The 14,467-nt window shown below is 41.7% G+C and overlaps 1 protein-coding gene and 1 long non-coding RNA gene across 15 annotated transcripts in view; one reads left to right on the top strand and one right to left on the bottom strand.

Annotated features, from left to right (window-relative positions):
* NIN (ninein) overlaps positions 1 to 14,467 on the bottom strand; it is a 93,148-nt gene that overhangs the window by 8,933 nt on the left and 69,748 nt on the right. For 8 of the 11 annotated variants that reach the window (XM_046653286.1, XM_046653288.1, XM_046653297.1 and 5 more), the window contains 6 exons: positions 10,940 to 11,053; positions 10,030 to 10,176; positions 8,402 to 8,581; positions 7,238 to 7,387; positions 4,943 to 5,044; positions 711 to 911 (listed from right to left, as the gene is read on the bottom strand). In XM_046653286.1, coding sequence (XP_046509242.1) covers positions 711 to 911; positions 4,943 to 5,044; positions 7,238 to 7,387; positions 8,402 to 8,581; positions 10,030 to 10,176; positions 10,940 to 11,053 — 894 coding nt within the window. Of the gene's footprint in view, positions 1 to 710; positions 912 to 4,942; positions 5,045 to 7,237; positions 7,388 to 8,376; positions 8,582 to 10,029; positions 10,177 to 10,939; positions 11,054 to 14,467 lie in introns of those variants that run through there. The other 3 variants (XM_046653287.1, XM_046653289.1, XM_046653291.1) reach the window with 3 other exon arrangements.
* LOC124235398 (uncharacterized) overlaps positions 1 to 14,467 on the top strand; it is a 62,425-nt gene that overhangs the window by 32,262 nt on the left and 15,696 nt on the right. For 3 of the 4 annotated variants that reach the window (XR_006887458.1, XR_006887457.1, XR_006887459.1), the window contains exons 2-3: positions 5,644 to 5,796; positions 11,822 to 11,945. The exons of the other annotated variant lie outside the window; for it this stretch is intronic. This is a non-coding gene — a long non-coding RNA (uncharacterized LOC124235398). The remainder of the gene's footprint in view (positions 1 to 5,643; positions 5,797 to 11,821; positions 11,946 to 14,467) is intronic. 4 annotated transcript variants of the gene reach the window in all.

Here is a 14,467-nt window from a genome sequence, read left to right as displayed (position 1 = left end):
ATTTTTTATTTTATTCCTAATTCTGAATAAACTAAATGGGCAAGACCAAAGAGTTAAGAGACTTCTGAAAAGGATGATTATGAATGAAGCATTAAAGAGAACTATTTGATAAACCTAGGTAATATAAGATTGTGTCTGGTAGTGACCTGGGATAAAGCTAATTCAAAAGGAAGGGGAAGATGATCTTTGTTTTCTTAAAAAGAGTTTTTCAAACATCATCATTTAAAAAAATTAAGTTAAATGAACTATGTCAAGTGAAAACAGTCAGTGCCTACACACCCAGCTTTATTAGCAGTGGACAGTCCCCACCGTGGACTCCCTGGAGTGGCAGGCCACGGCCTCTGGTGCAGGAGTGGCCAGGACACTGTTAGTGCTGTGCATGCTAGAGCTGCACTCGAATGCTGGAATGTGAACCTCAGGTCAACTGTGCACTGTGCTCAAGTGATCCTGGTACTTCTCCAATCACGAATGTGCACAGGAGACCCGGAGCACTTCACTCCCCAGCTTAGAAGCTGAGGGCTCAAAAGCAGAGCTGCTGTATGCAAAAACAGCGCTGCAGTTGTGTGGATTTGCAACGCAGGTGAGGTGTAACTCCCTGACCGAAGATTTTGCTTCTTATCCCCACCCAAGAACTGGTAGAGCTTTCAAATGAACAGTAACATTAAATTAGGTGAGTGAGTTTACCATCAGAGGACAAAAGAGTGTTCTACCTGTGGCGTGCTGGTCTCAGAGGTCCTGTGTTCAAGCTCCTCCTGCAGGTGCCGGTTCATCCTTTCCGCCTGCAGCAGCTGGCGCTGAAGCTGCAGAAACTGCTCCCGGGGCACCGTCGGACAGGCTTGCTGCTGGGGCAGCTGCAGGTCCCAGGTGGGAGGGGGTGGGCTACGCATCACAGGGGCCCTCAGGTGCTGCATCTGGAGGACAAGGGCAAAGCCGGGTCAGTGGCAGGACCTCCATCCCAGAGCTGCCTGGAAAGCGTCAAGCAGGAGCAGTGAAGCCATGAATTCACTAACGGCCTCGCAGACCCACTGATAGCTGAGAACAGGACAGCACGTGAGCCGGAGTGAGAAGGAAGCGGGGAGAGCCATTTTGCTTATGAGATAATATACTTAGTAAATAAAGCAGGCCTTCTTAAGAGTTTTAGACAAACTGTACGTCCTCACTCTTGAGTGACTAAAAGGCCATGAGGTACACGATGGATTTAATATCTCTGAATTTTACTTCATTTTTTTCTTACACTGGAACCTTCAATTATCCCTCTTTAAACTACCACTACCACTGGGGTGGGGGCAGGCAAAGGGGAGAAAGGATCATACTCTAGGGCTTAGGGGAGAAAGTGGTCATGCTCTAGGGTTTTGGGGAGAAAGGGTTATGCTTTAGGATTTTGCCACTTTACTTACCATTCATAAAGATTCTTAAAAGCAAATATTCAATGACTACATATTTTCCAAGTTAGCAATATTCTCAAAGAATCTCATCTTGTATCTAAAATTATTTTAACCTATCTTGGTTATCAACGTTATACTCTTCAATAGCATGGTAAGACAGGCAATTCTGGAGCATAAGATGCTATCCCAGAACATCTGGGAGGTGAAATACATGGAATAGAAGTATTTGTTCAAGACAAGGAGGAAATGTATGTGTATCACATGCCAATCAAAGCCAGGGAGAGGAAACAAGAGACCAGGATGCACTGCATTTGGCTGGGGAAGCACGCACTTCATGTCTGTCAGCACATTCCGCAGACACAGAGCTCAGTGGAGGGCATGCAACAACCATGACCACGTCCTGGATTCAGGCAGCAACTCAGGCTAGTGGGAGGGAAAAGGCCCTCTAAGACACAACTATAATTAAATGTTATCATGAAACTTCAGAGCCACTATCCATTTCCTTAAATCTAAATTGCTGAGGTGGGCCGTTACCCATTCTGAAATATTTCTAGTTGTACATTCCAAAAACCCACCACTTTATTTTCAGGAATAAAGAATATGGAGAATTATGACCCCATGACTTTATATCAGCGGGATGATTTTCTCCACACACGTCTTAAATACTGAGGAAAATCCTGATGTAAATATAAACAGACATGTCCCACAGCTAAAGCAAAATGAAAATGAATATTGGCTCTTACCATAAGTAATTATTAACTGCTATGGTCAGTAGAAATGATTACGCGAACAAGTTTAATGAGATGTCTCCATGCTATGAAATTCACGGAAAAAGAGTGATCTACCTTCACACACTATCTCAGGCAGAGAACGGCACCCCTCTCTGCTAGTTCCAACCACAGAGGTCTAGGGACAGGTTAGCCACAGGCAAAACAAAAGCAAACAAAGAGAATTACAGGAGTTATAAAAAGAGGAAGAAAAGTGTGAGTTATGTAGAGGAAGAACGGCACAAACTGGGTATATCATCTACTGATTCTGCTGCTCTAGTCAGTAAGAACTTATAAAGGACCAACATTATCTTTCTCCATATGTAAATTTTACAGATATTAAAATGTCTCAATAGCTCTAATCCTGCAACCACTTCCTCACCTGTTGGCATCGGGGTGGTTTGCAAACTAGCCAACTTTTCCTCCACCCATCCCAACATAATTATTTAGAAGATTCCAGGTCCAGTGTGGAGTTGATCTGATGTTAAATTCCTTGCCATTTGGAGATGCAGAATATAAACTATAAGACAATTTTGTTGTTCAAGTTTCTGAACTGTTGGCTGTCAGAGGTACACAGCAGAATTGAGAGTTGCTGATACAGTCTGTAATCCTTTTTTGAGTGTTCAAAATGACTCGTTTATAGGACATTGCCTCATATGGTTGAAAAAGCCCTGGAGTGGGAGTCAAGTACTTCCATTCCCTAGTCTAGTGATTTGGGATCTTTAACTACACTGGGGTAGAGAGATGTACCGTATTATATCAGTGACTTTTAAACTGGCATATAGGGATAAAGAGAGACTCCTTCCCTCAAGGGAGTGCATACATCAGATCAGAATCACCTAGAAAGCTTTTCTGAAATTCCTTGATCCCAAAGATTCTGGTATGGGAACAGCTTCCTGGTGCCCCCTACTCCAATGAGAAGCACTGCCAGAGTGAAGGGAAGGACCTCTCCCTCAGGAGAGCTGGGCACAAAGAATGGTGTGAAAACCACTGTACATCCCCCAAATTGGCCTAATCTATAGATATCATAACGTCAATAAAAATCCAATTTTCGGGCTGGTGGGAGAGGGGATGGGAGTTATTGCTTAATGTTTGGATCGAGGAAAAAGTTTTAAAGTGGTGGTGATGGTGGTGGAACATTATAAATGTAATTAATGCCAATGAATTGTCCACTTAAAAATGCATAAAATGGCAAATTTTATTATGTATATATTTACCACAGTTTTAAAAATTAATGTAATACACCAAAACCCATTGAATTGTACACTCTAAATGGGGGAACTCACAGTGTGTGAATTGTATTTCAATAAAGCTGCTAGAGGATCCCATTTGTATAGGTCTATTCAGAGTTAATAGCTCAGTCTTATTTCCTAAAGAAAGTTTCATTAGAATAGACAGTGTATGAGATGTTCTTTTCAGTGCTCCAACTGAAAATTCATGCTTTTTCTTTAGTTACTCAGCTCTAGTGCCAAGAACACTCAATTTCCCTCATCCAGTAGCAAATATTTACTACTAGATTAGGGAGAAAAATAATGAGGGGACATGGCTTATGATGGCTAATAGCGTGAGTGGTGTTAGAAGAGAAGGGGTTTGCAAGGGCAGGTGGGGGAACTGGGCCGTTGGAATGTCTGGAGAGAATCCGACAGTGATTAATACCCGTTACTTTTCAGTTTGGTCTAGAAGCGTCGGGCAGGCTTCAGACATCTTATTCACTACAGTATGTAATTATTTCATCAGAAAGGCACATCTACATCTAAACACAGCCCACAGCTCAAGGTTTTGAACACATTTATTATATGCTGTCAGAGAAAGAAAAAATGGTTTGGATTTCACTATTTATAGTTTTACTAATCTCTCCATTAATGGATAATCACAGAACATAAAATTGACAGAAATCTCAGTGGTCAGTGAAATGTCAAGGTGATATGTTTGCCCATATTTCACATTTGAAAACCAAGTGTCTATTTAAAGTTACCTTTGCATGTGTCCAGCTTCATAAAAGAAAATATTTAAATCTCTCTCTTCCTTCCTAAATTCTGGCTTAAAAATATTTGTATACATATGCCTCTTTACCTTAAATGCATTTTACAGTTCACTAAATGTTGGATTGATATTTTCATCTACCCAAAGAAAAGTATCTCAGTAAAATTTTTACTTATTAAGGAGAATTTGCACCTAGGTTGTTTTGTATCTGATAATTGTACCCAGTAGACTGGAAACCTAACATCCAAGCTAACAAGTTTTACAAATCCATTTTTATATTTAACAGATAGGTGTACCTCTCACAACATAGTGTGGAGTTACAATAGTAATGAACAACGGCAATACTTGAAAACTAAACTTCTAAATGCTAATGGGCTCTCCAATTCTCCACATGGATTTCCCAGCTAAAGAGGTCCTTAGATAGCAATCAGATCTATAAAACACTGCAGTGTCGGAGGTGTTCTCATGAATCTGTCACGACCACAGCAATGGCAAGAGAGCTCAGGCCTCTTGGCCTGTGTCAAAGTCCCTGCCCCTTGAATTTGCTAAGGCACGGGTCCTTGCATTTTAGGATAATCGACATTATTTCTTCCTCTGTGAAGCAGTATGAATTCGTATGACTGTGTAATTAAGCAAAAATGTCTATCACACTTGCTAAGACAGACCAAAGAATTCAGCTTGGCAGCATACTTAGATTTCCACTTTTTTCATAATAGGAATTCAACACTGTGCTAGTCTCTCCCAACAAATGGTTCATTCATGGATTAAAATATTCTCCATAGCTATGGCCATTTGCTTAAAGCTTACCTCCACTAGCTGCTCATCCAGTTTTACTTGTTTCTTTTTCAGGCCTTCATTTTCCAAATGAATTGTTTCTAATTCTCGTTCAAGGGAATTCATCTGACTGACCTGTTAAAGAACAAAAAAATTCCCTTAAAAAAAAAAAACAAATACCTGAGTTGCTCTGCTTTATTTTGACAAATTTATGCTAGTCAGAGATCTCAGCTCTTGGAAGAAAGCCAAGCTCATTCATCGAAGGAAAACAACTTTGATTACATTTAAGCAGTTTAGTTTGAATCACCACTCCTCACATTGAACAGATTCCTCAAGGCAGCTGGCTTTAAACTTCAACGCCACTCAGTGTAAGAAACACATTTGATCTTGCAACCCAGCACATACACCCACACCCACGTGTACATATATATGCATAGTTATAAGTGCATATGACTGGAAGAAAACTTTCATGAAATAATACTTATCCTTACCATGAGCCCTGTGCTCTGGTATTTTCTAGTATATTTCATTAATAAAAATGCTGGTGTTTCACTGTCAGTTTCATGATCCTCTACTATGGGTCTGCGGTGGGAAAAACACTGTCTTTAGGCAAAGTTTAAAGGTTTAAAACCAAGACTACATAAAACTTGACTTATCTGACCCCTTTCTCAATTTTAAAGATGAAATTTGAGGATTTTTATGAGTATCCGTTTTTGGAATTCTTTTTATTGCAGGAAGACCCTAATGAGCTAGAGGACACTGGGATTCAGAGTATTGCCAAGTAGAAAACATAGGACGCTATTCTAGAATGCTGATTTGTGCTTCTATCAAAAAGAGTTGAGGAGAAGTGTAGCAAGAATTGGTAACCAGAAGTGTCATCTTTCCAGGTACGTTTACATTCATTGTTATTTTTAAACCTATCATCAGACTCTTCCCTTAGTGAACAGGGATGAAACCCACTGTCGTTCTGAAAAGTTTACTTGAATGTACCTAAAATTAAATGACATTACAGCTTTAGAATACACAGTTTTCTTACTGCCCATGGTCATGATAACTTTCACAAACTTATAAAAATTTCATAAAATTTTTTTTAACAAAAGTAACTGACTGTTCATCATTCTTCCCAGATTTTTAAAGAAGACATAATTTTCAGAAGAGGAAGGTAACAGTGAAAACTCTGAGTTTTAGTTTAGAAAAGGAAAGAAAGACAAATGAGTAAGAATGAGAACTCCCAGAGTATCACTGGTCTGGAACTCTAACTTTCTGGAACAAAGTACAGTCATGTGCTGTGTAACGTCTCGGTCGATGATGGGAGGCATATGCAACAGTGGTCCATGAGATTAGTGCCATGTGGCCTAGGTGTGTAGTAGACTGTCCCATCCAGGTCTGTGTAGGCACACTCTATGATGTTCCCTTAAGGATGAAATCCCCTAAAGATGCATTTCTCAGAACGTGTCCCCATCGTTAAGCCACACGTGACTGTATAGAAAGCAAACTGAGCTGTGCTACAGAGGATTACACACACAGTAGCCAGCCTCCAAGATGGTGCCCCATGACCCCCACCTCCTGGTCTTCACACCCTTGCATAGTCCCTCCCACAATGTACCAAGGTTAGTCTGTGTGACTAACAGAATCCAGCAGAAATGTCAGCGTGTCTCTTCTGGGATTAGCTTATGAAAGGTACTACACCTTCCATCTTGGCCTTTTCCGATCTCTCTCCTATCACTCACTGCCACGTCCGAGGAAAGGCCCAGGTGGGGAGGAGCTGAGGCCTTGGGCAATCAGCCAGCAGGGAAACAAGTCTCCGCGTAACAGTCATGTGGGTGAACTTGGAAGCGGATCCTCCAGTTCCACTGCGGCCTTCCAGGGAATGCAGCCCCAGCTGACGCCTGGACTGCCCCCTCTGGGAGAGCAGAGCCACAACCCCTTATCTAAGGGGCTTTGAATCGCTGACCCACAGAAACTGAGACAACGGACACTTGTTGTTTTAATTTGTTACACAGCAACAGATGAACTAATACAGACCATATCAAGATGTTCCTAAGAGTCAGGCTATATACATTTTACTAACTTATAAAGCTTGTAATACTCTTGAAAATGACTAACTGCCTTCCTTATTGAAAACGTAAAGTTAATTGTTCCTTTTCAACCATGACTCAATCAAAAATAACTGTGATACTGTTTTGATAAGATTACAAATCATAGATATTAGGAAGAACTGAAATGTGCCATTGTAACCATTTCCTTGGAAGCAGGCAGGGAAGAAACTCACACTTAGGGGACATCAGAGTCAGAACACGGACACAGGGCATCAACTCTCAAACTAACCTTCCTGCTAGTAGGAGACAGTTCCTTCTGAATCTGTTCACACTCCCTCTTTAAGCTCAACTTCTCCTGCTCGATGGGCTTCACGGTTCCTGATGAGTTTAGATGTTTTTGGTGCTTCGGGGGAAGAAGGTTGGATTCCAGTTGGCGGACCTAAGAGGAACAAATTAAAGAGGAAGAAATGCTAATATAACCACCCAGCCAGGACAAACGAACGATGAACGTAAGGAAAATTTTTATTCAGCGTTTGGGTTTTGTTGTATCAAAAACACCTTTTTTCAGTCAAGTCTGCCAATTCCTGAAGCCTACTTTTTGGATTTCAAAAGATCCTTTCTAGGTAGATCTATTTTCAGTCTGGTTGGGTCTAAAAACCCAACACTGTAAGGGTCAGACACGGGAGAGGGGACTTCTGGCTCTACCACCCGCTGGGAGTCAACAGTGTGATGTGGCTGCAAGAAAACACAGATCTAGGCACTTCTGCTCTGACATGAGCATAACTTTCAGGAGTGGATGGAGTGACAGTCCGTCGACTTTGTATTGGACTGTGCACACCTGAAACGATGCGTTTACGTCAACTGAGTTCCATGAGGACAGCGACCTCAGTGATGGCAGAGTTTCTGGCACCAAGTAGGTGTTCTCAACGAGTATCTGTGGCTCTTCAGAGTTCTTCCTCGAAAGAGGAGTGAAAGCATAGGTTGAACAGAGTTGGTCGACTGCTTAGCAGAGGTGGAGAATTTAAACAGCAGTTTAATGGTTGGAAAAGATGATCTTGAAAGACCATCCTAGCCTTGAAACGCTGAATCTTTAAAAAGGAGCACCTTGTCTCACAAGGAGTTAGACCAACAGGATTTGAGCCTAGTTTTGCCATTTTTCTACTGCCAGTCCTGGCAGCTGGCCTATTTGAATGAGGGATATATGGTTAACGTAGTTTCCAGGAGTCTATATTTTGGGTATGAAGTTTAAAATCACAGATTTTAACATAGAGCTGCTTATACAAAATGAAAAATATTGTATAAACATATCAGAATAAAAGTAAATGATAAATGATACATTCTTAAAATAAGTCTGCCATAGCAGAATACTCAGACTAATACTCTAGAATCATTTCAATCGTATCAAACTAAGCATTTTCAAACATGCACCAGCATGTGCCACGTTTCAGGTCACCTTCCCCCGGGAGTGTGCGAGCTCCGCGCTGGGGTGCTGCACCTCCGCTTGCAGTCTCTCACTCTCTTGCCAAAGCAGCTGTTGCTCCTCGTGCATCAGATGATCCAGTTTGTCCCAAGGCAGGCTTTGTGGCTCCTTACGGAATCCTGATGGATGGGCGGCTATTTCCGGGGCCCAGTTCTTAAGAGAGAATTGCAGACTTAAGCCTTAAAAACAAGCTGACTTCTGTTCTGAGTGTCATATTTACCTGATTAACAGTGATTCTTAGTAAGCACTTTTTAACTTTCACTTTCGTCTTCTAAGGGAAGCGAGCGTACGCATATATAGATATACACACAGGGACCCTGAAACACACTGCTAACCAACAAGCTCAGCTCCACTCTCATTTTCACATGTGCAATCATATCCCTTTTTTAGAATTCAAAGCACATATTGTCCATATAATTGAGGCCTGAACTCAGGAATATGCTTTAAGCTACCAAAGTGATTCCTAAAAATGCTTTAAAAAATACAACAGAGGGGCTGGCTCAGTGGCATAGTGGCTTTGGTGGCCTGGGGTTCACAGGTTCAGATCCCGGACATGGACCTACACACTGCTTATCAAGCCATGCTGTGGAAGTAACCCACATACAACATAGAGGAAGATTGACACAGATGTTAGCTCAATGACAATCTTCCTCATGCAAAAAAAAGCCCCAAAAAGGTAATACAACTAGATAGGTCTTTTGTCTTTTAAGCCAAAATATGAAAAAGAATAAAAGATACAATTTCATTTTGAGAAAAATGTCAGCCCAGAAGTAATCTTAAAAAATGGAAAGAACTATTTTATTTAAAAAAAAAATTACAGTTAAAAACAGTATCAGCACCTGGGCCAGCCTGGTGGTGCAGCAGTTATGTTCGCGCACTCTGCTTCGGTGGCACAGGGTTCACTGGTTCGGATCTCAGGCACAGACCTACACACTGCTTATCAAGCCAAGCTGTGGTAGGCGTCCCACATATAAAACAGAGGAAGACAGGCACAGATGTTAGCTCAGGGCCAATCTTCCTCAGCAAAAAGAAGAGGACTGGTGGTGGATGTTAGCTCAGGGCTAATCTTCCTCAAAAAAAAAAAAAAGTATCACCAAGAGATAAAATGACTGAATTAGTGTCTATGTTTATGACAGGACAAAGTCTTAGTGTCTACCCCAAGGCTGACATCCATAACATCATTCTTCATTTATTTGTGCCCAAATGAAGCAGCACAAATGAGACACACTTCCTACAACATCAAAATGTTTTAGTTTTATTACTACAAAACAACTCAGCCATGGTCTCTGACTTGCACAATACAAAAGATTACCTCATCACTGTGGTTCCATTTATGTGGAGTTCAGAAACAAGCATCCCTAAGCTACAGTGGCAGAGGGTGGAGAAGCGGCTCCCTTGGGGTTGCTGCATGAGAGCCTGCTGGGTGCTGGGTGTTCTAGATTTTGAACTCAGTGGTGGTTACACAAACATACACATAAGTATGTAAAATACATATATTTATGTATATGAACATATACATGTATAAAAATAATCAAGTCATAGACTTAAAATTTGTGCACTTTACTGTGTAAAGTGACACCGCAATAAGAAAGAAAAATTACCTTGTCACCAGCACTCTGAAGTCGCTTGTGTAAAGACATCACTTCTTGTTTTAAAGCCTCCTTTTCCTGCTGAGTCACTCGTAGGTCGGCTTTAATCCGGGACATTTGCAGGTTTACGTTCTGCAGTGTGTCTTCCAAACTCTGAACCTGCATCACGAGAACAATCTTACACTGCGACAGAAATCCCCCTGGTCTCACCTACAGCACGGCCAGGTAGGAAAGAACCAGGACAAGAGACCTCCAGGTCCCTTCTGTTTCCACTGACTACGTCCAGCTCTTGTCAGTAGCTCAGTGGAGACCCAGGCTGTTATGCACATTTACAGGACTTTAAATGATATTTAGGGCAATGATGAACTCTAACTGGAGCAAGGTGCTGCTGCTGGAGTCACCTGTATACCACCAGGTGACATCTTACAGAACTAATTGGCATCACAAAAGATGCTTTTACTGAATTTTGTAGAAATTGTTTTAGCCTGTGGTGTTGGTTTGTAAGGGACCTCTTAGTTTAAAATAAAAATATATACACCTGGATATTTCAATTTAAAAAATTTTAAATTTGTAAAAGAAATGCTGACAGAGATCTTTAACTATAACAGGGCAAAAACCTGCCTTAGAAATCCCATTTCTAAATTAGGAACAAGCAGTCATTTTTACACACTATTCTCAAGCTTTCATAAATAAGTAACCTCATAATGATGAGATGACTCATAATGATCTCATAATAACGAACTTTGAGGGAAATCCTGTCCAGACTATTTCACTATACTGTGAGCATGTGTCAAATATTAGTCAACTGAATCATTCCGAGCCCTCTTAGGCCACTTCCACCTGGAACCTTCTTTCCACTGGGAGTTCCTTCGGAAGATGTAGGAAACACTAACTGTGGATGGACCAAGAACCGTCCACACACCTTCTGCTGGGAAGCCGTCAGCTGTGACCGCAAGCTTTCGCTCTGCTGCTCCCAAGACCTCTGCTCTCGCTTCACAGTAGCGACTCTGTGCTCTAGGAGTCTGGATTTTGCCAGCTGTTTAGGAAGATAAAGGAGGTGACAGGGCAGTTTTGCAAACGTATCTAGCCTCAGTTTCTCTGCCTCCACTTGTGCTGAAAAGATCTCGTGCCATCTGTTTACGTGGGGAGCAGGGTAGGGGAGAGAAAGACAGCTCCTGACTCCCTTTATCCCTTTCATTTTGAGGAGGCTCCTCTCTTTGGGGATTTCCACTTTTCTTCCTCATTGCCTCATATTTTGTGGGTGAGAGATGATGGGCTGGAAGGCAATTAGAAATCTCGAGTGCACCGTAATAGGAAACTAAGAATGCCTATTAATGCAGGTGGGACCAAGCAGCGTTTCTGGATTTGCCAGGGAAAATACAATAGGAAAAAAAGTGTCTATGTAATAGAGCTCAGATTGTTAAATACAATAATATTTATATTAGTTACATCATATATCAGTAGATTAGTCATATATTTAAATAATATATAAATAGCATGGTTACCTATTAAAATGAGACAAACTTTATATTACTGTCTTTAGTAATATAATTATTAAACAACTAATCCAGACTCTTGTTAAAATCATGGATTCAGGAGCTCTGAGGTGACATAACGGCAGCTGAAATGCTTTCCAGGAAGAGTTTGGAACAATTAGGTCAACACGGGAGGCCTGTGTGCCACTGTGTGGAGACATGCTCATGGTGGTACACACTGTACAATGATGCAAAAACTGTCCCCTTCTGCCTGCCTCATCAACAGAGCTACTTAATGCCTCACTTAGAGCTTCCTTTTCTTTCAGCAGTTTTTCACTGTAGCTCAGAACACGGGACATTTTTTGCTGGAAGTCGGAGAGATGGGGACATCTGTGCAGCTCTAAGAGAGAAAGGAGCCCTCCCATCACATCTCGTGGCTGTATCTATAAAGAGGTATTTATAAGTGGGCGCTTTCATGGCTGCTGCCATTTCAGAGGACAATATAAACGCTAGAGCATTATAATTAACTTTAACAAAATGTTCCCTGCTCGCTTTTCTCCATTCTCCAACTGACTGCTGAATGTCTGCTCAGACAGGCTCAACCAGACAGACACTGTGAAATAACGGTCCTAGCTTTCTCTTTCACCTTCAGGGTAAAGCACATAACATACTGCCATTATGTCATCAGTTAACTTGTGTACATATAGCACAATACATTTTCCTCCTTCTTTTTATTTTTATTTTTTGCTGAGGAAGATTAGCCCTGAGCTAACATCTGCTGCCAATCTTCCTCTTTTTGCTGAGGAAGATTGGCCCTGAGCTAACATCTGTGCCCATCTTCCTCTATTTTATATGTGGGATACTGCCACAGCATGGCTTGATGAACAGTATGTAGGTCCATGCCCAGGATCCAAACTGGTAAACCCTCGACCGCTGAAGCAGAGCATGCAAACTTAACCACTCGGCCATGGGGCTGGCTCCTCTGGCTTCACTATTAGATTCCAGTAGCACTCCCCCCACCACACACCAGTTGTGAAAACCGAAAATGTCCTCAGACATTGCTAAATGTCCTGGGGTGGGGGTGGGGGCATATCCTCACCCCTCAACTACTGCTTCAAGAGACTGATTGTTTTATACTCCTTATCCCTTCCCCATAGATCATACATTTTTAATTTCCCTCTGCTTCACCAGGCTTTCAAATTTTCAGCTCTTTATCATCATGATTTTACGGCCATCTTCCTACTTCTCACCTTAAGTTCTTCTACATTAGCTTTAGGAAGAGTGTGACGAAACAGACTTTAAGGGTTGAACCTGTCTTTAACTTGCAGCAAATCCAGCTCAACTCGCAAATCTAAACAGTCGGAAGGACGTAGGAAAATGCATCGTAAAGCACCCGGGTGCTGGGTCACTAGGGGACTGGTCTTCCTCTGCTCACTACCTTCCTCCCACCCTAGACCCTCCCAAAGCCAGGTACCACCTGGGTGTCTACAGACTGGCCTGTGACTTCTGCTGATGCTGTTTGTGTTTCTTTTCAGTGCGACAGATAATACCAGTGACAGTGCTTTGTGCATGAGACATGATGTCACACAGAGCAGCACGGGCTTTCTGGGTCCAAGCCACATGGCAGCAATGGTGGGCCGACACCATCCTACTCTTGTGACCCAAGAGTCCAGGCGCCATGAAACAACTTCCTCCCAAAGGCAGACAGGGCTCACTGTTTTCCATCTCACTATTTATATCAATACCGCTGTAAAAAATATGCAATAAGAATGTGCCAAATGACATCCTCATCATGCCATTTTAGTCCCAGCCCTGCTCCTTGTCTTCTGGTCTCCAGCTTAGCAAAGTCACAAACATTTCCTGTGCTCTGGACTTGGAACCTGTCATTATCATCTTAAAGGCTGAACAACAGACAGACCTTCCAAAGGTAAAGGAGAAAAGAAGGCCCAAGGAACTGAGGATGAACTTGGTAATAACAGCTTTGCAATACTTATACACCACAGAAGGGCCCTGGGAGTTTTAACTTCGGGATTGTTTACACGGACAGACAGCTTCTGTTATGGCAGAACAGACATCCTTTGCACAGCAGCATCTGACTTGAAAATGTTCTTAGAGAGCGCTTATTAGGTACCAGTTCCGTATTGGGCGTTATGAAACAGCAGTTCCCTGAGAGTCTTACCAGCCTATTAGGAAATCAGGACTCAGAGCAGACAGTCAGAGACCAACACAGCACAACACTCAGTGACCCAGACCAATATCTCAGCACTCAGAGAAGTGCACCTTTATGCTCAGAGGCTGAACAGAGACAGAGAATCTTATAACCTAATAATGTCATAATATTAAAGCAATCCTCTGGTGAAGCAAATAAATAAAACATAACAACTAAATTCTCCTATTATAAATCAGGATTGCTCAAACTGAAAGTTTCCTCTACTCTTTGAAAAATTCAGAATAAAGAAGAATATAGGACGACATTCAGGATATAACTTTAAGGTGAACCCTCTTTTTTTTTTTTTTTTACTTTTTATTAAGATTATGATAGTTTACAACCTTGTGAAATTTCAGTTGTACATGATTGTCAGTCATGTTGTAGGTGCGCCACTTCACCCTTTGTGCCCACCCCTCACCCCCCTTTCCCCTGGTAACCAATCTGGTGAACTCTCTTTTATATTTAAAATTGTCTTTGCTTGAAACTTTGAAATAGGCTTCTTCAAGCTGAATTCCTAAGTGAGACTGCAGCCCTGATAATGCTCTAGAATTTACTCCAGTGTCTTAGATGCCTCATACTCGCTATAAGAAGGGGTAAGAGCAGCCAGCTTTATCTGTCTCACAAATCTGGGTGAATAGTTATTAAAGTTATGAACAAGAAAGTCACCCTCTTTTTAGACAAACATATTACTTTATCACCTGGCTGGGAGAAAGCAGAACAACAAATTTCTTGAACTGCAGTGGTGGGATTCGTTTATAGGAACAAA

Source organism: Equus quagga, chromosome 2, assembly GCF_021613505.1.
Source record: "Equus quagga isolate Etosha38 chromosome 2, UCLA_HA_Equagga_1.0, whole genome shotgun sequence".
Classification (NCBI taxonomy): domain Eukaryota; kingdom Metazoa; phylum Chordata; class Mammalia; order Perissodactyla; family Equidae; genus Equus; species Equus quagga.
Note: the sequence above shows the minus strand (reverse complement) of the source record. Positions and strands in the feature narration are given on the sequence as shown.